The sequence below is a fragment of the Dama dama genome, chromosome 17 (genome assembly GCF_033118175.1).
Source record: "Dama dama isolate Ldn47 chromosome 17, ASM3311817v1, whole genome shotgun sequence".
NCBI classification, from domain to species: domain Eukaryota; kingdom Metazoa; phylum Chordata; class Mammalia; order Artiodactyla; family Cervidae; genus Dama; species Dama dama.
In genome coordinates, this window is record NC_083697.1 from 28,381,370 (window position 1) to 28,400,452 (window position 19,083).

Here is a 19,083-nt window from a genome sequence, read left to right on the forward strand (position 1 = left end):
GCATTAGAATCACAGGGGATGGGAAAGAGCAGGCAGGGAGAGCAATGAGGAGGGTCTGCAGGGCTGGTGGCTGTGGATAGCCTGAAGAACCTTCGCAGTCAGCAATGCTGTGTTCCCTCTGCCCCGCCGCACTAAATGTGGTCCTTAGGCCTTTTGAATGGAAACTGCCTGCAGTCTCTTTACAACGTGGATCCTAAGCCTTGTGAGATTTACTAAGTCAGAATTACTAGAGGCAGGACATAAGAAGTCTTTTTTTAAACAACCTTACTTTATCAGAGCCTGGAGGAGGGCATGGCAACCCATTCCAGTACTCTTGCTTAAAGAATCCCGTGGACAGAGGAGCCTGGCAGGCTCCAGTCCATAGCATCATAAAGAGTCAGACATGACTGAAGTGACTTAGCATGCATGTACACACTATATCAGAGACTGAAACTAATTGGCTCCTTGCTACACATTTATAGGAAATTGAAAATACATAGTAAATTATTTATCATATTAGCTCAAGACTTGGGCTACTATCCCAGCTAGATGCTTTGACAGTCACACCATTACCTGACAGAGAGCTGTCCTAGCTAAATAAAAATCAATACAGAGGTTAAGTTTTTTTGTTTTGTTTTGTTTTGTTGTTTTGGCTGTACCATGTGACTTATGGAATCTTAGTTCTTGGACCAGGTATTGAACTCAGGCCCTTAGCAAAGAAAGTGCAGAGTTTTAACCATTGTACCACCAAGGAATTCTCTCTCTCTCTTTTTTTTTTTTTTGTTTTTTTTGTTTTTTTTGTTTTTTTTTCAGTCGGGTCCGACTCTTAGCGACCCCATGGACTGCAGCCTATTGGGCTCCTCTGTCCTTGGGATTTTCCAGGCAAGAGTACTGGTCTCTTTTTTATAAGAGATGATTGAAACTGTAGAGGAGGAAAAGATGTTTCTCCTCTACTGATCTTGGGTTCATTGACTGGGACCCAGTAAATCAGACTGACCAAAGACAGATTAACAAGAGAAACGCAGTTTATTAGCCTGTGCATCATGCTTACACACAGGAGTAGACGGGGCTGAGTAGCTTGGGATGGTTACAATTGGGGTTTCTATAGCGTCTTAGCAAACAACAATAATTTTGTAGAGAAATGCAAGATAACGGAAAAGGACTTTGAGCTTTTAGAGGCAACAAATTGTGAAAAGGCAAATACATGAGCAAACTATGGTTAGATAAGGGCTGATTTAGCAGTTTGTTATGCAGATTCCTCTGGTGCTGTCCCTGGGCTGATTAGGGTTCCCAGTTGCCTTGGTGGTTAACTTCTGTCCTTCCTGATAGAGAGGCGAGAGGCCCAGCTTTACACATTCATGTCCTGCTTTTAAAAGCAAATAGAGAGAAGGCAGAGAACTTATCTTGTAACTGTTTATTCCCAGTTGCCTTCAGCTCAAAATAATCCTTATGCCAAAGTTGCATACTTTGGGGTGGCATATTCTGTACCTGAAACTACAATAACAAGAAACCACATAACTAGTTGGTACACATTTCCTTAGGACAGTATGTGAGAAGGGCTTTATATGTTGAGCAGTTTTAGTATGATTTTCTGCACAATGTGCTAGCAAAGATTTTTTTAAAGTTTCCTAAACCCTGTTTGCTATGGGGGAAAATATAGTTTACTTACCTTACAGAGAGCTTACCTTACTTACAGAGTTATTTTGTTATATTATGTTATTTCAAAGAGCCTAAGCAACAAAGGCTCTTCAAAAAGCAATTTCAAAAATAATTTATTTTCAGATTTACTCTTAGAAATAATATTTGAGAAGGGGTAAGTCCCCTCCACTCATTGTAGTAAGAAAAGATGTTTTACTTTAATTGCCAGATTTTTACGTTACCATGGGGCCTTCCCTGGTGGCTCAGATGGTCTGCCTGCAATGTAGGAAACCCCAGTTAGATCGCTAGGCCAGGGAAGATCCCCTGGAGAAGGAAATGGCAACCCACTTTAGCATTTTTTCCTGGAAAATCCCACAGATAGAGGAGCCTGGCAGCCTACAATCCATGGGGTCGCAAAGAGTCAGACATGACTAACTAATGATTTTTATAAGTTACTATATTCTATACATATTAGAGCTACTTAAATCAATGTGTTTATTATTAAAATATCAAGCTCTTAAATGGAAGTTTAAATACTAGATCTGTCTACTCACAGCCTATGTATATAATACAATAGAACAAATTAGCCCTGATTCATGAATTTTATCTTTCATATTTTCTTAGTAAATAATAAATTAAATTTATACTGAAGTAAGCATAGACAAAGGTGCACAACTCATAGCTTATGCCTGTTTTAAAATTTATCTCCAGTAATATGCATACTTTTCTTAGTATAGGCCCATTTAATTAGACACTTGAAGAATGTGGAGAGCAGGAAATATCTGTAAATTTTTCGTTGTATGTAATTATATGCTTTATGTTAATGATTAAACCCTGTGTGTTTATTGATTTAGAATTCTGGGTGAAGTTTTTCTTTTTATGTGTTTTTAAGGCTCCACAGTTTTTAATGTTCTCAAAGGCGTTTTGGAGGTGATCATTGGTGTGGTGACTGGGGTGGTTCTTGGATTTTTTATTCAGTATTTTCCAAGCAGTGACCAGGTAAGAAATAATCTGTGAGCACGTTGTGCTGTAAAATGTCATTAGAGAAGCATTCTAGAACACTCTGCTGAAAGATGATGTCAAGTATGTGATTTAGAAAATGGTTCACTATTTTAACTCTGCTCATTGTGGTATCATTGTGGTATCATTGAGGCTTAGATGTGTAAGGTTTGTAAGATAGTCCTGGAATTTTTTTCTCCAACTTACATTCTGTATGCTTCAAATTCTACTGCAAAACAAAGAACATCAGTTCTAAAATACTATGATACATAATATCTTTGAAATTGCTTTTAATTTTATTATTGAATCTTAATTTTATTATTATTCATGATACTTAGCTAAACTAAGATATGAAATGGCTTTGGGGGCCTCTTTTTTAATATCAAAATACCTTAGATTCTAATACTATCAAATAAACCTCTCATCATAATATAGTCCAATATTTCTCACCAAAGATATCAGAGTTCCTTACTATACACCATGATTTCTTATTAGTAGCAAAGATTTTGTTTCCTTTACTCTCCTAAGTCTCTTGGAACAGATAAAGATTAAAAGTCTTTTTTCCTGACAAGAACTAGCATTATTTTGAGATTTCAGAGCATTTTGAATAGAATTAGAAACTTCCCTAAACTAGAACTTTAAGTAAGAACATTAAAACTATCATTACTAGAATGTATGTTGGTTTGAATTTTTAACTGTGCTCCAAAATACTCCATTTGAAACTGTCTATAAAAGATTTTATGAATGAATAAAGGAAAATTGTAGGATTTTCTAATTAAATAATAAAATAAAGTGAAAATAACAGCTTACTTACTGTGTATAAAGTGATGTGGTATGTATAATAAAGTGCCACTTATTCAATAGAGCAGCCACTAGCTACACATGCCCACCACAGATATAGAACAGGCTGGGGATATATGTATACACACAGCTGATTCACTTTCTTGTACAGCAGAAGCTAACCCAACATTGTAAAGCAATTATACTCCAGTAATATAGTTTAAAAAAAAAAGAACACTACTGCAGACAATGCAGATACAGAAATTTCCATCATCACGAATGTTCTGTTGTGAAGGCTGATCCAGGGCACGCCATACAATAACTCATGAAACGAGTACTATTAATATGCCCATTTTACTGATGAGGAAATTGAGGCTTCAAGATGAGGGACTTAAGCAAGGTCACACAGCTAGAAAGCAATGGAGCTGGGAAAGAACCAGGTGACCTACCGCCAAAGCCTGCATGCCTCCAAGTCAAGCACTTCTAGAAGCCTGCCTGCCTTCTAAAGTGATCAAGAAGCTTAAAAGGCCGAACAGGGAAAAGTGAAAGGGAAGGGGTCCACATTTCTAAGACTTTTAAAAATCAACAACAAAAAAACTACTGTCACTTTTACAGTCTCTTAAGCTCCTTGATATTCAAAGATTTAGAAATAAAAACCAAGAGAGCATCAAATTAAAGAGTGAATGGCGAGCCTAAAAATCAAAGATGGCATATCTTTAGCCTTCACAGAATCCCTGTGATTTGGGATTTGATTTGGGAAAGAGGAAGAAAATCTTGGAGAGTTTAAGTAATGTGGCCAGTCACACACACCAGTGGTGCCAAAGCTAAAATTTTAACCCCAGACTCTCTGTCCCCAAAGCCCATGTGCTTTTTTCTGCTGTTGCATTTAGCCCTGAGAAGTTCTGCTTTGACAACTACAGAGAAGGATAGCTGGTATTCCTGGGAGAGGAACCTACATTTATACATGTGCTAACTCTACTTTTACTAAGGAAAAGGAAGTAAATATTACGTCACACACTTAGGTGCTTAGACACAGACATATATATTTTCTACTGTCTTGAATATGGAAAAATCAAGAATTAGAAATCAGTTGCATGAAATAACTGAGCTAACCGCCCTTTTTCCTCCTCTAGGACAAACTTGTGTGGAAGAGAGCATTCCTAGTATTGGGGCTGTCTGTGCTGGCTGTGTTCAGCAGCACGTATTTTGGTTTCCCTGGATCAGGAGGACTGTGCACGCTGGTCACAGCTTTCCTTGCGGGCAGAAGATGGGCCAGCACAAAGGTGAATTCATCTTTAAGTTCTTCTACTTGCCGGGACCAGCCGGCAAAGAGAACAAGTCCCGACCGCAACCACACGGAAGCCTGAGAAAAAAAGGCTGAAAGTAAAGGATGGGGTCGAGAGGGCTGAATGCTCTTTAGGCAAGTCAGCGAGTTTATTGAGTAAAACAGCTACCTTTATACCAGTACAGGCAGAAAACATAATTCATAAAAAATGCCATCTGGTGTTTGTCACATCAATACAGTTCTTTGTTTCAAGTGATTGCAGAAGCTTACATCTTGTTTTTGGCATTCCCAAAATAAGCTACTAAGTGAAGGTCACTACTACGTTTTTCTCAAGGAAGAACAAAGGAGACCCGGCAAATGTTTTACTACTTTATCATGGGGTGGCGGGACAGGGAATGACCTCTTTCAAGGCCTTTCCCAGGGCCTTTTTGGGCCTTGAGCAGGCCGGCTCCCCGCATCTACTCACAATTACTTTCTGATCAAATTAATTTTTTCTTTCCAGATATGTTCTTACCGTCAAATTAATGAAATTGCTTAGTCATAAAAGCTAGTTTCTGTGCATTTGTAAACGTGTACCTAAGTTCACACATGCACATACTTTTCCCTTTACATACAGAACTGTAACTTAATGTCTTCACTTAAAACACATATACTTACTTAAAACATATCTTGGTCCTATTTCCATGCTGCCTTCCTTATCCTATGTAAGTGCTGCAGAGTATTACATTATATAGTTGTGCTATAGCAGTGGTATTAGTTGCTAAGTCGTGTCCAACTCATTGCAACCTCATGGACTCTAGCCCTCCAGGCTCCTCTGTCCTGGGATTTCCCAGGCAAGAATACTGGAGTGAGTTGCCATTTCCTTCTCTAAGGGATCGTTGTGCTAAACTCTATTTATTTGCTCTCCCTCTAAGAGACATTAGATCATTTCTCATTTTCTAAGGCAAAAAAATTGCTTCAATAAAATGCCCTTCCATATACTATATTTCATAAATGCTGGGACACTATCCAGTCTTACTGTTTCTATCAAGAAAGAAAAAGAATGCTTCCAATTAAACTATGATGTAACATCCTAATGTCTTAAATATTCATTGAGAAGAAATTTAACAAATTATAGCATATTATTGAGTTTATAGGATAGGTTTCTAGAAATAGGATTGCCCTTTGAAAGACTGCACATTGATACTTTGATAATATCAATTTGCCCCTTTAAAAGACTGTACCAAAAATTAAAAATAGAAAAAAATAAAAGACTGTACCAATGTACATTCTCACCAATAGCACATGAGGGAATCTGCTTCTCTGATCTGTTTTCAGTCATCAGATACTGTGCTAATATAATGGGTGAGAAATGTACCTCATTGCTGATCCAATTGTATTTCTTTATGAATGAAACTAATCATCTTTTCATATATTCACTAGCCAGTGTATTCAAAAGCTTATGCCTGTTTTTTGTAACATGGTTTTGGGGATCATATATATTCACTAGCCAGTGTATTCAAAAGTTTATGCCTGTTTTTTGTAACATGGTTTTGGGAACCTCCCTCGTGGTCCAGTGGTTAAGACTCCACACTGCCAATGTAGGGGGTGATGGTTCTATCCCCGGTCAGGACACTAGATCCCACATACTGTGCAGCACAAGCAAAAGGTTAAAAAAAAAGATTACTTTGGTTTTTTTCCCCATTTTCAAGATCATTATTTGTTTTCTTTTTTTAGTCCTTTGGTAGAACTTTTTTTACAAATTGGAGGATAATTGCTTTACAGTGGTTTATTAGTTTCTGCTGCACAACAAGGTGAATCAGTGATGAGTATGAAAGTGAAAGTGTCAGTCACTCGGTCATGTCTGACTCTCTGCAGCCCCATGGATTGTAGCCCACCAGCTTCCTCTGTCCATGGGATTCTCCAGGCAAGAATACTTGAGTGCCATTCCCTTCTCCAGGGGATCTTCCCGACCCAGGGATCTAACCCAGGTCTCCTGCATTGCAGGCAGATGCTTTTCCATCTGAGCCACCATAAACTCCAGCCAGAAGTATACAGTTATTCATTTTATTAATATGTATTATGGAAATTAGATGATTGCCATTTATTTATTTTAAGATACATTTTTGTAGATTTAACCTTGACAGGATCATATGCTATTCAGTTTAATGAAGAAATTAGATATATGTCAGTTCAGTTCAGTCGCTCAGTCATATCTGACTCTTTGCCACCCCATGGACTGCAGTACTCCAGGCTTCCCTGTCCATATTCAACTCTCGGAGCTTGCTCAAACTCATGTCCAAGTCGGTGATGCCATCCAACCATCTCATCCTCTGTCGTCCCCTTCTCCTCCCGCTTTCAATTTTTCCCAGCATCAGGGTCTTTTCCAATGAGTCAGTTCTTCACATCAGATGGCCAAGTAATGGAGTTTCAGCTTCAGCATCAGTCCTTCCAATGAATCTTCAGGACCAATTTCCTTTAGAATGGACTGGTTGGATCGCTTCGCAGTCCAAGGGACTTTCAAGAGTCTTCTCCAACACCACAGGTTCAGCTGGGTCATTCTTACTTGGAGTTGCTTGTGAGTTGCAGCCAAATAGTGACTGAGACTGGACTCTGTCCCTTAACTTCTTTTTTAATTTTTAATTTATTTATTTTTTAATTGAAGTATAATTGCTTTACAGAATTTTGTTGTTTTCTGTCAAACATCACCTTAACTTCTTAATGGTAACCTTTACTCAGCATTAAAAAAGAAATTAGTAAAGAGAATAATTTTATTTCTGAGTATGAAACTACTATTTCATACTAAATTACAAAACTTTTTTATATTAAAATTTAATATTTTAAATATATAATTTAATTTTACTATAATGTTTATATATAAAATAATATTTTATTTCTGAGTGTGAAAGTGTTCATTTTGGGAAATAACACATTAAAGTCAGAAAGCAAAGGAAAAAAAAAATCGTTTACAATTTCTCTTCCTAAAGCCAAGAGTGCTATAAACTACTGAAATATTTTAGTTTATTTCCTTACCTTTATTCAATAGGAAGATTTTCAAATATGCTTATAGTAAGTTTCTTCACATTGAATTTTACAGGAAAATGCTTTCTATTGTCACCTCTTCAAAATTTTTCAAACCAACTCATTATATTAAACTGTCATTGGTAAAAAGAGGGAAAGGAACTAATGACTATTATTGTCACTTATTTTCACAAAAGAAACTGAAAAAGTATTACCATTTCAATTTTATAGATATTGTAAATCAGAAGAACTTAAAAAAAACTGTCAAGGTCACAAAATTTAAAAGTGGCACCGGTATTTAAGCTCAGGTTTGACTCCAGAACACTTGTACTAGCCCGATCATACAACTACAGCATCATTGCACAGGGCACATTTTTATATTTTGATACCTATCTGAGTCAAATTGAGACACATATCAAATATATTAAAAGCATACTTCTAAACTTTGTAATTTAAAATTAAATCTCTCACTTCATAAGTAATAGGATTTTGAAAAACAAAGAGCCACATCATTTGGAATAGAGCAATAGTTTTAGCAGCAGGGAAATCAAGGGGAACACCAATCCCTACTCTAAGTGACCACTAGCTATGGGCACAGAAGACCAAGAGGGAAAGGCAGATTTTGCTGAGTGTCAGTTACACTATTTTCCAAAATATAATGTGGGTTATATAGAAAAGATTGTTATAAACCACAACGGCGCATCTGTTTGAGTGCATGTGTCATAGCATTGCCTGAATTGCCTGCAGCCTGGTGCAGTCACCAGGCTTACATAAAGTCAATGTTAATCCACAACCCAGCAAAAGTACTAGGTACCTTGTTTTTCATATATACCTCTGTTTACTCTCCTATGTATATCCATCCCTTTATACACACACACACACAAACCACAGTGCACATACTCACTCATACACACACATGTAAAGATGTCCCATAATTTTTCTGAAACCATTTCCTTACAGTTAAATATTTAGGTTATTTCCCATCTCTGCTATTTTTAATTATGCTAGAATTCTGTTTCTGATCATTTCCTTAGTGCAGATTCCTAACAGTGAAATTTGGGGGTCAAATAATATGAACGTGTTGAGGATTTTTGACACACATTACCAAAAAGCTTTCCAGAGTATGGTAAAAAGAGTATGCTTACTCTTCCACTGCTAATATATGAGGCCCGTTTATCATTACACCCTCATCAGCTTATAATAGTTTCACAGACTTAAGCATGCATCAGAATCACCTGGAAGTCTTCCTGGGTTAGATTTCTGGGCCCCACCCCCCAAATCTCTGACTTAGTTACAGTGAGGCTTTAGAATTTGACTTCTAATAAGTCTCCAGGTGATACTGATGGTGCTAATCTGGGACCACATTTTGTGAATGTGACCACAAATAGGACCACATTTCACTCAGTCGTGTCCAACTCTTTGTAACCCCATGGACTATACAGTCCATGGAATTCTCCAGGCCAGAATACTGGAGTGGGAGGCCTTTCCCTTCTCCAGGGGATCTTCCCAACCCAGGGATCAAACCCAGGTCTCCTGCATTGCAGGTGGATTCTTTACCAGTTGAGCCACAAGGGAAGCCGCAAGAATGCTGGAGTGGGTAGCCTATCCCTTCTCCATCAGATCTTCCCAACCCAGGAATCAAACAGAGGTCTCCTGTATTGCAGGCAGATTCTTTGCCAACTGAGTTACTAGGGAAGCCCCACATTTTATGAGCCACTGGCTTAGAAGATTATTGTTTTTAACCTTTAGCCATGCTGAGGGGTAAAAAGTGGTATCTTGTTTTATTTTATGTTTCTTTGATTAACTTGTTATTGTTCAGTCACTCAGTCAGGTCCGACTCTTTGCAACCGTGTGGACTGCAGCATGCCAGGCTTCCCTGTCCTTCACCAACTCCTGGACCTTGCTTAAATTCATGTCCATTGAATCAGTTATACCATCCAACCATCTCGTCTTCTGTCATCCCCTTCTCCTGCCTTCAATCTTTCCCAGCGTCATGGTCTTTTCTAATAAGTTGGCTCTTTGCATCAGGTGCCAAAGTATTGGAGCTTCAGCATCAGTCCTTCCAATTAATATTCAGGATTGATTTCCTTTTTAGGATTGACTGGTTTGATCTCCTTGTGGTCCAAGGGACTCTCAAGAGTCTTCTCCAACATCACAGTTCAAAAGCATATTTCTTCATATACTTTGCCCCTTGTATTTTTTATTTTTCTTTGCTAGGTCTTTTATGCATTATCTTCTAAAGTTTAATGCATTGATTATTGACCTATAAGATATATATATACACATATACACATATTTATATATATGAAGTTAGCTTTTTGTGCCTTTTTATATTGTTCATTTTTTAACACAAAGATATACTTTCATGTGATCAGATCTATGAATCTCTTGCTAGGACCTTTCCTCCAAAGTTTTTTTTTTTTTTCCTTAAAGATTTCTTTCCAAGTGAAGTTTTACATACATTTATTCTCTACTATAACCTTGAAAAGTAGATATCAGACCATTTTACAAATGAGGACACGAAGGCTTAGAAATACTGGATACAGTGCCTAACATCACAAAGCCAGTAAGTGGCAGAGTGAGGATGAGAACACACTATTTGAATACGCCAAACTATTTCCCTAAAGAAAGGAAAACGAATCTTCACTGAATCAGTTATGTGGCAGGCACTCTCCAGAGCAACACAGCATTATAAAAGGAACACAAAATGTAGTTTGCAGAGACCTGGATTCCAATCCTGGTTCTATGACTCTTGAGCTGTATAATCCCCCAAAGTTCACCTATATTCTCTAATACTCGATTTTTCCAACTATAATATGAAGAAACTAATAACAACATCTAAAGAATTGTGGCTATTTTATGGGGAAATGGAAATGAAGCATTTGTAAACTCAATAGCACTATAGCAATAATGTAGTTGAGTTAAACTTTGAAAATCTAAAGCATTTATAAAATTCATTTGTGCCTATAATTTCTGATGTTATTTCTTACTTTCCTCTTGGTTTTCCATTTAATCATTCATCTTGCCGTCGGTTGTATTTTATTCAAGTGCACTCACCTTTTTTAAGCCTCTGTCATCTATTTTTTTTCATTTATTTTCAAATTCAGTGCTTCTAGATGACCTTTATAGTTATGGGGGGTTGTTTTCTGTTTTATTTTGGGTGTTCTGAATATTGAATTGTTCTTCTAAGAGAAGTATCCGCTTAAATAGACATTTAACCCAAGATGAAACTTTCATTTCTCTTAACTTTCTCCTTTTTGTCCATCCTTGAAAGTGATTTATATTTTTGAAGATTCTTACCATTGGTACATAGAGATGTATAAAGTGGCCTTAACTTTTAATGGACAACACAATCTTCTTTCCTTTTGGCTCATCTTTTTTTTTGACTGCACTATGCAGCTTGTGGGATCTTAGTTCCCCAACCAGGGATTGAACCAGTGCTCTTGGCAAGGAAAGTTCAGAGTCTCAGTCACTGAACCGCCAGGGAATTCCCTAGCTCATCTTCTTCTATAGGTATCTTATTTCTATGGCTTGATTCTCTTTTATAAATAACTTTATTTTGGTTTTGAAATTATGAAAAAGCCACCCAAAAAGCTACATTGTGACTCTTCTCCCTTTTTAAAGTTTCATAATATATAAGCCCATATCTGATGAAGCCCATATCCAATTAGTTCTAAAGTGTTACTATCAAAAAGCAAAGCATGGCCTTTGCCTACAGTTTAGAAATAAAAGTAATTTGATAGGGAAAACTCTTTAAGACTTCTGCTCTCATTGGAGTTCTGAATATATAAAATGTTAAAATATTTTTGAGAACTTTCCATAAGCAATTTAGTCCTGTCAACAAAAGCCTAAGTAAGACTAAGATTAATAGAGTTAAATTTTGTTCTTTACAACTAAGTATCAACTAAAGTCTGAGCTTTAGCTATGATATACTCTAAGAATTAAATTCAATAAATTGAAAAAAAAGAATTAAATTCAAAAGTAAAATTTAAAGATATGTGGCATGTTGGCAACTGGACAGTTTTTGGCAGAACTAGAAATTGTCATTAAATGATAAAGGATCTTGGATGTCTTTTATTTTATTTTATTGGATGTCTTTTAATATAGACCTCTACTTGACAGATGAGAAAAATGAGGTGCTAAGGGCAAGTGACTTGCAGTTAATGGGTGACAGAATTTGAACCTAAATCATCATCTGATTCCTTATGATATCGAAGCATAACTTTTTTTTTCATGATATAGGAATAGAACTGTATACATAAATCAACTGACCCCCTCACATATGCTGTCTTTCGACATTGATAAGTTAAGAGAAAATAGAATCTTCACCCTAATAAACATATCAGAAATAATAATGAAGAAAATAGAGAAGCAATGTAATCCTCTGTCAGAGTTCCATACAGATGTGGAAGGGCAAATCCTTAAAAACATGTAATTTTAAGGGTAAAACTGTGGACCAAAAATATAGATTCGTAATGTTGATTGAAAAAAGTCTGTTAGACATAAATTCTTAGGTACTGTAATGGGCACTGCTAGATTGCCTTCCATAAAAAACCATTGTCAGTTTCCTCTCCTACCAATTAGTCCGAGTGTGCTTACAATCTTACAAATATTTTACATTGTAGTTTTTTTGCAATGTGGTTATGCTTTCCCCAAAAATATGGTATATTGTTTCAACTTGTGTTTCTCTGATTACTGAGTTTCAGTGTCATGCTTTGAGGCCATTTGTGTTTCTTGTATGACTACTTGTGTATTTGTGTTGCCCATTTTTCTACTAGGGTCTCTATCTTTTTCTTAGTGATTGGGTATTTTTCCTTATCTATTACACATAGTACAGTTATTTTCTCTTGGTTTGTCACTATCTTTTTTATGGTTTACTTTGCCACAGACACTTTAGTTTTACATGGTCAATTGTGTGAGTCTTTCCCTAAGATGTTTGAATTAAGTTTTAAAAAACATATCAACCAGGATCTTGTAAGGAGAAAGAAATCATATAGTAACTGGAATAGGGAAGTTTATTATTAACCATCCCAGGGATCAGTTAACAAGGGGTTGGCTTGTAAGATGTGAAGAGACCCATAAAAAATATAGGAATGTGTGCTGTTCTTATATACTCAGTTGTATATGACTCTTTGCGACCCCATGCACTGTAGCCCACCAGGCTCCTCTGTCCATGGGATTTCCCAGGCAAATACTGGAGTGGGTTGCCTTTTCCTTCTCCAAGGGATCTTCCCAACCCAGGGATTGAACCTGCGTCCCTGTGTCTCCTGCATTGAAGGGGAACTCTTTACCTGGTGAGCCATCGGGGAATAGCAGCTATAAACTTCTAGGGTGGAAATAAAACATACGCTTCTGCCTCCCTCTCTCACCTCACTACTCCCAACCTCAGTGCTGAGAATCCAGATCTTGTCAGAGCCTTGGTCACTGGGTGACAGAGAAATCACCATGGCACCCTGCCTACAAAATTTACTAGAAATCTACTCTCCGAACTCAAAAGGAAATCCACCTGTCAGGGTACATGGAAAGGTATATTGCCCATGGGAGGTGGCGATGAAACCACCCTAGAAGTAGCCTGGGGGGAAGCTGCCAGCCCCATGCACTTCAGGAGCCTTGTACTGGAAGATCTTGCCAGGAGGAGCCACAGAAACCAGGAAGGGCACCTTCTCTTTTAATAGCTTTCAGCATCTCTACTGACAATATTTAATATGGTACCAGCTGGCAAAGGAGGACTATTTAAAGGGCCAGCTCCATTTTCTGCAGAGAAGCAGGGAAAGGCAGATTAGGAGCCAAATAGCAATAAATTAATAACTGGCACAGCGCTTTGTTATACCTGGATTGTGCTTTTGTGCATAATTTGCGATAACCATAAACAACATTTTTTTATAAAGGTAAAATTGGAAACAAAGACCTATAAATAAAGAAATTATTGAATAAACTATGGTACTTCCATACCACAGATTACTATTCAGCAATTATGAGGTGAGTATCTAGATGTATGCACTAATATTAGGCCTTTAAATCATATTGTTAAATGAAAATTAACAAAACTTTAAACTATTAAATGAAATAAGAATATAATTAATATAATACTCATTATAATATATGCACATACACATATTGTGCATTCAGAAGCAGAAGTCCTAAGATTACTTTGTAAGATTCTAGAATTAGCTCTTATGTATAAACCAACACTAAAGCAGCTCACATAATATCTTAATTGTATTAGAACCATCTTTGTGCAATTTTTTGTTGCCTTTGAACTAACTCATTTATAGATAATACAGAGGTAAAGGCTGTTGCAGGTCAAATTGAGTCAAATTTCAAATTAGCAAAATTCTTAGAACTTCTGAATTCATATAATGAAAATCTGTGTGTGTGTGTGTGTGTGTGTTTTAGACAGATGTTGAAAAAGTTATAGCAGTTGCCTGGGACATCTTTCAGCCCCTTCTCTTTGGACTGATTGGAGCAGAGGTATCAATTACAGCTCTCAGACCAGAAACTGTAGGTAAGAATTTCAAAGTACTACTTTTGCTAAAATCAACTCTTTCTATGTATATTCAGTTGAAATATCTTTGGTAGGTATGTGTTCACTGATTCCTATTATCGGGGTAGTTGGTTAGAAAATAATGTTTGTCAATCTAAGACAGTAAATTTTACAGCTTTAATATTGTTCCTTGTAAAGAAAAATGACACTGCTGACTACCATCAATAAAATGCAGGTCCGTTTTCCCAAGGGTAAAAATGGTCATGTAGCCTTGCGCTGATCGAGAGCCAGAATCTTAAAGATAACTAGCGAGTCCTATAATATGTAATAACATGTACCCATAGAATAGAAATGTTTGTTCATTCATTCTTTTATTCATTCACACATTTGCTGTGGTGGTTTAGTCGCTCAGTCGTGTCCAACTCTTGTGACCCCATGGACTATATAGCCTGCCAGGATCCTCTGTCCGTGGTGTTCTGCATGCAAGAATACTAGAGTGGGTTGCCATTTCCTTCTCCAGGGTATCTTCCCTACCCAGGAATCGAACCTGAGTCTCCTGCATTGCAGACAGATTCTTTACCAACTGAGCTACGAGAGAAGCCCACACATTTGCTAGCCATCATGTTAAAACTGTCTTAATTCATAGCACTTCATTTAAAAATTAATTTACACACATATACTCATTATTTCCTCCTTTCTTTGCATCCCATTGTTTTTCCATCCATACAGGGGCTCCTGTCCGCTGCCACCTCTTTCTGAATCTCATGCATAGATTCTTCGCTTTTTTTTTCATACATCTTCAAGTAGCCTTGTCATAGTTTCCTCTTCTTCAGAAGTTAAATGGACTTTAATCTCTCTTATCTTGAAATAACATCATCCCATTCTGATTCATGCTATAGCATGGGTGAACCTAGAGGACATTACACTAAATAAAATAAGCCAATCATAAAAAGACAAATACTGTATGATTTTACTTATATGAGTCAAATTCATAGAAATGTAGAATAGAATGATGCCAGGGATCTTGGAAATGGGGAGATGGGAATTTGTTGTCTAATGGGTACAGAGTTTCAGTTTTACAAGATGAAAACATTCTGGATATTTGTTGCGCAAAAACATGAATGTTTAACCTGATGCTTACTGAACTGTAAGTTTTTAAATGATTAAGATAGTGATTTTTGTTAAGTGTATTTTATCACAATCAAAATTTAAATAAGTACACGCACATATATTTGTAAAGGATATGTGTACATATATATATATATATATATATATATATATGTATATACATCCTTTCTCCCTTCATTGCTCTCCTCACCTACCATTCTCTCTCTGTCTTCCTCTTTTCAGACTTTTCCAAAAGGGTATCTATATTCCACTTTTCCATTTCAGTTCTCTTTCTCTTCCTCAGTGCATTTAAGTTTAGCTTCTGCCCTAACACACAGCCAACACTGCTCTTACCAAGGTTATGTTATTAAATCCACTGAATATTTATGAATCTTTATTTTACTTGATCTCATATCAGCATTTGATGCTATTAACCTCTTTAAAATACTTTCACATCGAAGTTTCAAACTTTGTATTTTCTAGTGCCCTTTGAGTCTTTATAGTATATATGGCTTAAATGCTGCTCCTACGTGTCTCACTCTTTATCACTTTCCCAAGCTCATCTGCACTCAGTGACTTTGATTATGAACTATGTAATTCCAAAATCTTTATCTCTAAACTTGTATATCCAGTGGTTGATTGGACATCACTACTTGTAAGCCCCACAAAACTTTAAACTCGATATGTCTCAATCTTCCTCATCATCTTCTCCCCAAACCTTCAATGTTCCCTCCTGGGAATGGTATTATTGCTTTTGTACCTTGTACTTCAGCAACAAATACCTTTGAAAATATACAAACCTGAGAGAATATCCTCCAACAAAAAGCTACAAAACTTTTGCTTTAAAAAAAAACAACTTTATTGCAGATTTACATTAGCACTTCCTGCAATGTCTTTCCCTTTTACAAGCCTTTTCAACTTGAAAAAATTGTTCTCAATTTTCTGTTCCTTTTTGAACCTCATTGTTTTCAACTGTAAAATGAGACTAATTACCCCACAAGTTGAAAGGATTTAGTAAAGTAGTGCACTTAAAGCTGACTGTGGAGCCTGGCACAGAGTAAATACTCAACCAATGTTACTTTTTAAAATATTAAAAAATAAATAAATAAATAAATAAAATAAAATATTACCCTGTTAGTTAGCAGTCACTTTAGCTGTGGCTTTCTCAGGTCCAGTAGCCTACAGTGGCCAAGTCACAATCCCTTATTTTGCACATCAGGATGAACTTAACTTTACCAGCAAAGAATTCTAAATGCTGATTGAATGAAGTAGCTGTATATGACAACCAGGGCTAGTGGGCAGTCAGTATACACACCGGTATGATGAAACAGATGTAGACTGCTGATGTCTGTTCTGATTGGTCAGTGCCCAGCCAGCTCTGTTCTGATTGGCTCATTGTATCCATAATAGCTCATAAATATTTTGAATATCACCTCTTCATACTCTGTAAAGAATTCTCAACCACTTTGTTAAAAAATATTAATGTTTTCTTCTCCTGTGCCCTCTTACCAGTATGTTTAAACTGTATTTGCCTTATAGTATATTAATTAGTTGTTTATGTTTCTGTCTTTGATGTTCATAGAAGCAGAGTCTGTGTATTTACATTTCTGTGTACTAGTACCTAGTCCAAATCCTGCCATGCATAGTTAATATTGTATAAATTCATTTTAAATAAACACATGAAAGAAAGTGTTGTTCTTGCTATAAAGCATAAAATAACCTTCAAATCTCCTTTGTAAAAATTTAAATATGTTTAATTTCTGTTTTTATTTTAGGGGGATACTCTGGTTTCTCTTCAGGTCAAATAAATCTTTCACATTTTGCTAGAAAATCAAGGGGAAATACCTTCTTTTAAACAAGCGGTCTGATTGATCCTTAATGTTGATGTTTTAATAAATTATGCCTCGCCATTTTGTCTTTTTAATTTTTTGAATGTTTTTAGGCTTCTGTTGAAAGAATTTTGAATCAGTAACCATGTGATTCAGGTGTGTTTTTTTTTTTCCCTCAGTATTTCATTATGTCTGAAAACTGAGTATTTCTTACAGGTCTTTGTGTTGCCACCCTGGGCATTGCAGTATTAATACGAATTTCGGTCACATATCTGATGGTGTGTTTTGCTGGTTTTAATATTAAGGAAAAGCTATTTATTTCTTTTGCATGGCTTCCAAAGGCCACAGTCCAGGTAATGATGGATTTTAATTCCTATTTCTATATGATATCTTGAAATTTTTAATAAAAGCTTGTTCAAATTTGGCGAAAATAAGTATATGAAGTTTGATTTATGATAAGACTTTATACTAATTTGCTCTTTAAAAGTTTTATTTTTGGTATATTGATTCATTAAGTATGACAGCTCATTTAAATTTCTTTAGATCACCAGAGTGCAACTAAAAATCCAATAAATCCCTATACTACTAGAAAGGAGTAGTACATAGCAGGAAGGAAGAGTTTGAAATTTTATCAGTCAGAGCTCTCTAAATAACCCAGAGATAGTTATTAACTCTCTTCATTTCAATAAATAGCATTGCCCATCTTAGTATTGAAATGTATGTGACTATATGATTGGTAATCAGTTATGTTTGACTACAGTCTTTATATATAATGGGGAAAGATTTATTGAGAAATAACTCAGAAAATGCTTCATTTCCTTGATTATTAGTTGATATTTAAAATTTTCAAACCAGCTGAACCTCCTGACAAGCAATCATATGACCCAAAATTTGTGCACTCCAATGAACAAGGCACTAACCAATAGGTGCTTAAAAGGATTCACCAGGTATTTAGTAGCATACCTGTAATTGCTAATTAGAACTGTACAGATCATCATTTGTTGCAAATGTAACATATCCTTGATGGTATTGTATATTCTCCAACTAATTACAAGAAATGAGACTTACCTGTTTTATTCTTGATTATTTTGTGATTATTTAAGTGTATAAATTTCTTGTTTCATGAAACAAAAATCAGATGTTAATTTAGGAAGCCTTGAGAGATGTGTATGCTGCTCTGGAACAATATGCCAGATTTTGTGTGGCTGCGGGGTTAGGGCATTATTCCAGAGAAGTTTTTCTTTCCATCATACATTCATAGTAGTCTGAGACATAAACTTAGTGGCTAAGGATGCTCTGAGGTTAATACAGTACAGTACGTAGAGTAGTTTCTCCCTCATAGTGTCTCCCGCCTCCACACTGCCTCTGGTAACTTTAGCAGGTAAAATATAAAAAATAACCTCTCTAGTTGATTTGGTAGGAAAGATTTGTTTCTAAAGTTAAATTTTGAAGGATGGCACTTTCCCACTATGAAAACAAGTTTTAAAATAAGGAGAAATTATCTAGGATGTCTTGAATAATGCATGTTCTCAAAGCAATTATCATATAGAATTTCGCTTTTTCTTCTTTTGCCACTGCACAAGAAACAAGACTTTCTTATATATTTTTTCCATATTAGTGTTCTTTAAACTATTTTTGTCCATGACCCATAAGTATATTTTAAATGACATCTTAGTATACATACAACCCCCCTAAACATACACACATGTACGCATTTACACATATAACAGAGAACTGAAAGGGAAATGTATATTATAATGTGTGCAGTTCTTGCTGAGCATTCATGAAATGTTGAATTAGCTCTGGTACAAGGGGATATACCATAGCAAAGAGCCCTCAAACGCAGGGACTAAATGAGATAGACTTTTTATTTCTTTCTAACCAATGATCAAGAATGACCATTCCAGAGCTGGCAAGGTAACCGCTGTTCTTGGCATGTGCCTTTCATCCACGAGTCCAGCTTTCACCATTTCCAACCAATG

General features: G+C 36.2%; 1 protein-coding gene across 6 annotated transcripts in view; it reads left to right on the forward strand.

The window, feature by feature from the left end:
• SLC9B2 (solute carrier family 9 member B2) overlaps positions 1 to 19,083 on the forward strand; it is a 59,286-nt gene that overhangs the window by 34,562 nt on the left and 5,641 nt on the right. For all 6 annotated transcript variants that reach the window (XM_061164297.1, XM_061164294.1, XM_061164298.1 and 3 more), the window contains 4 exons: positions 2,510 to 2,616; positions 4,530 to 4,679; positions 14,078 to 14,186; positions 17,318 to 17,454. In XM_061164297.1, coding sequence (XP_061020280.1) covers positions 2,510 to 2,616; positions 4,530 to 4,679; positions 14,078 to 14,186; positions 17,318 to 17,454 — 503 coding nt within the window. The remainder of the gene's footprint in view (positions 1 to 2,509; positions 2,617 to 4,529; positions 4,680 to 14,077; positions 14,187 to 17,317; positions 17,455 to 19,083) is intronic.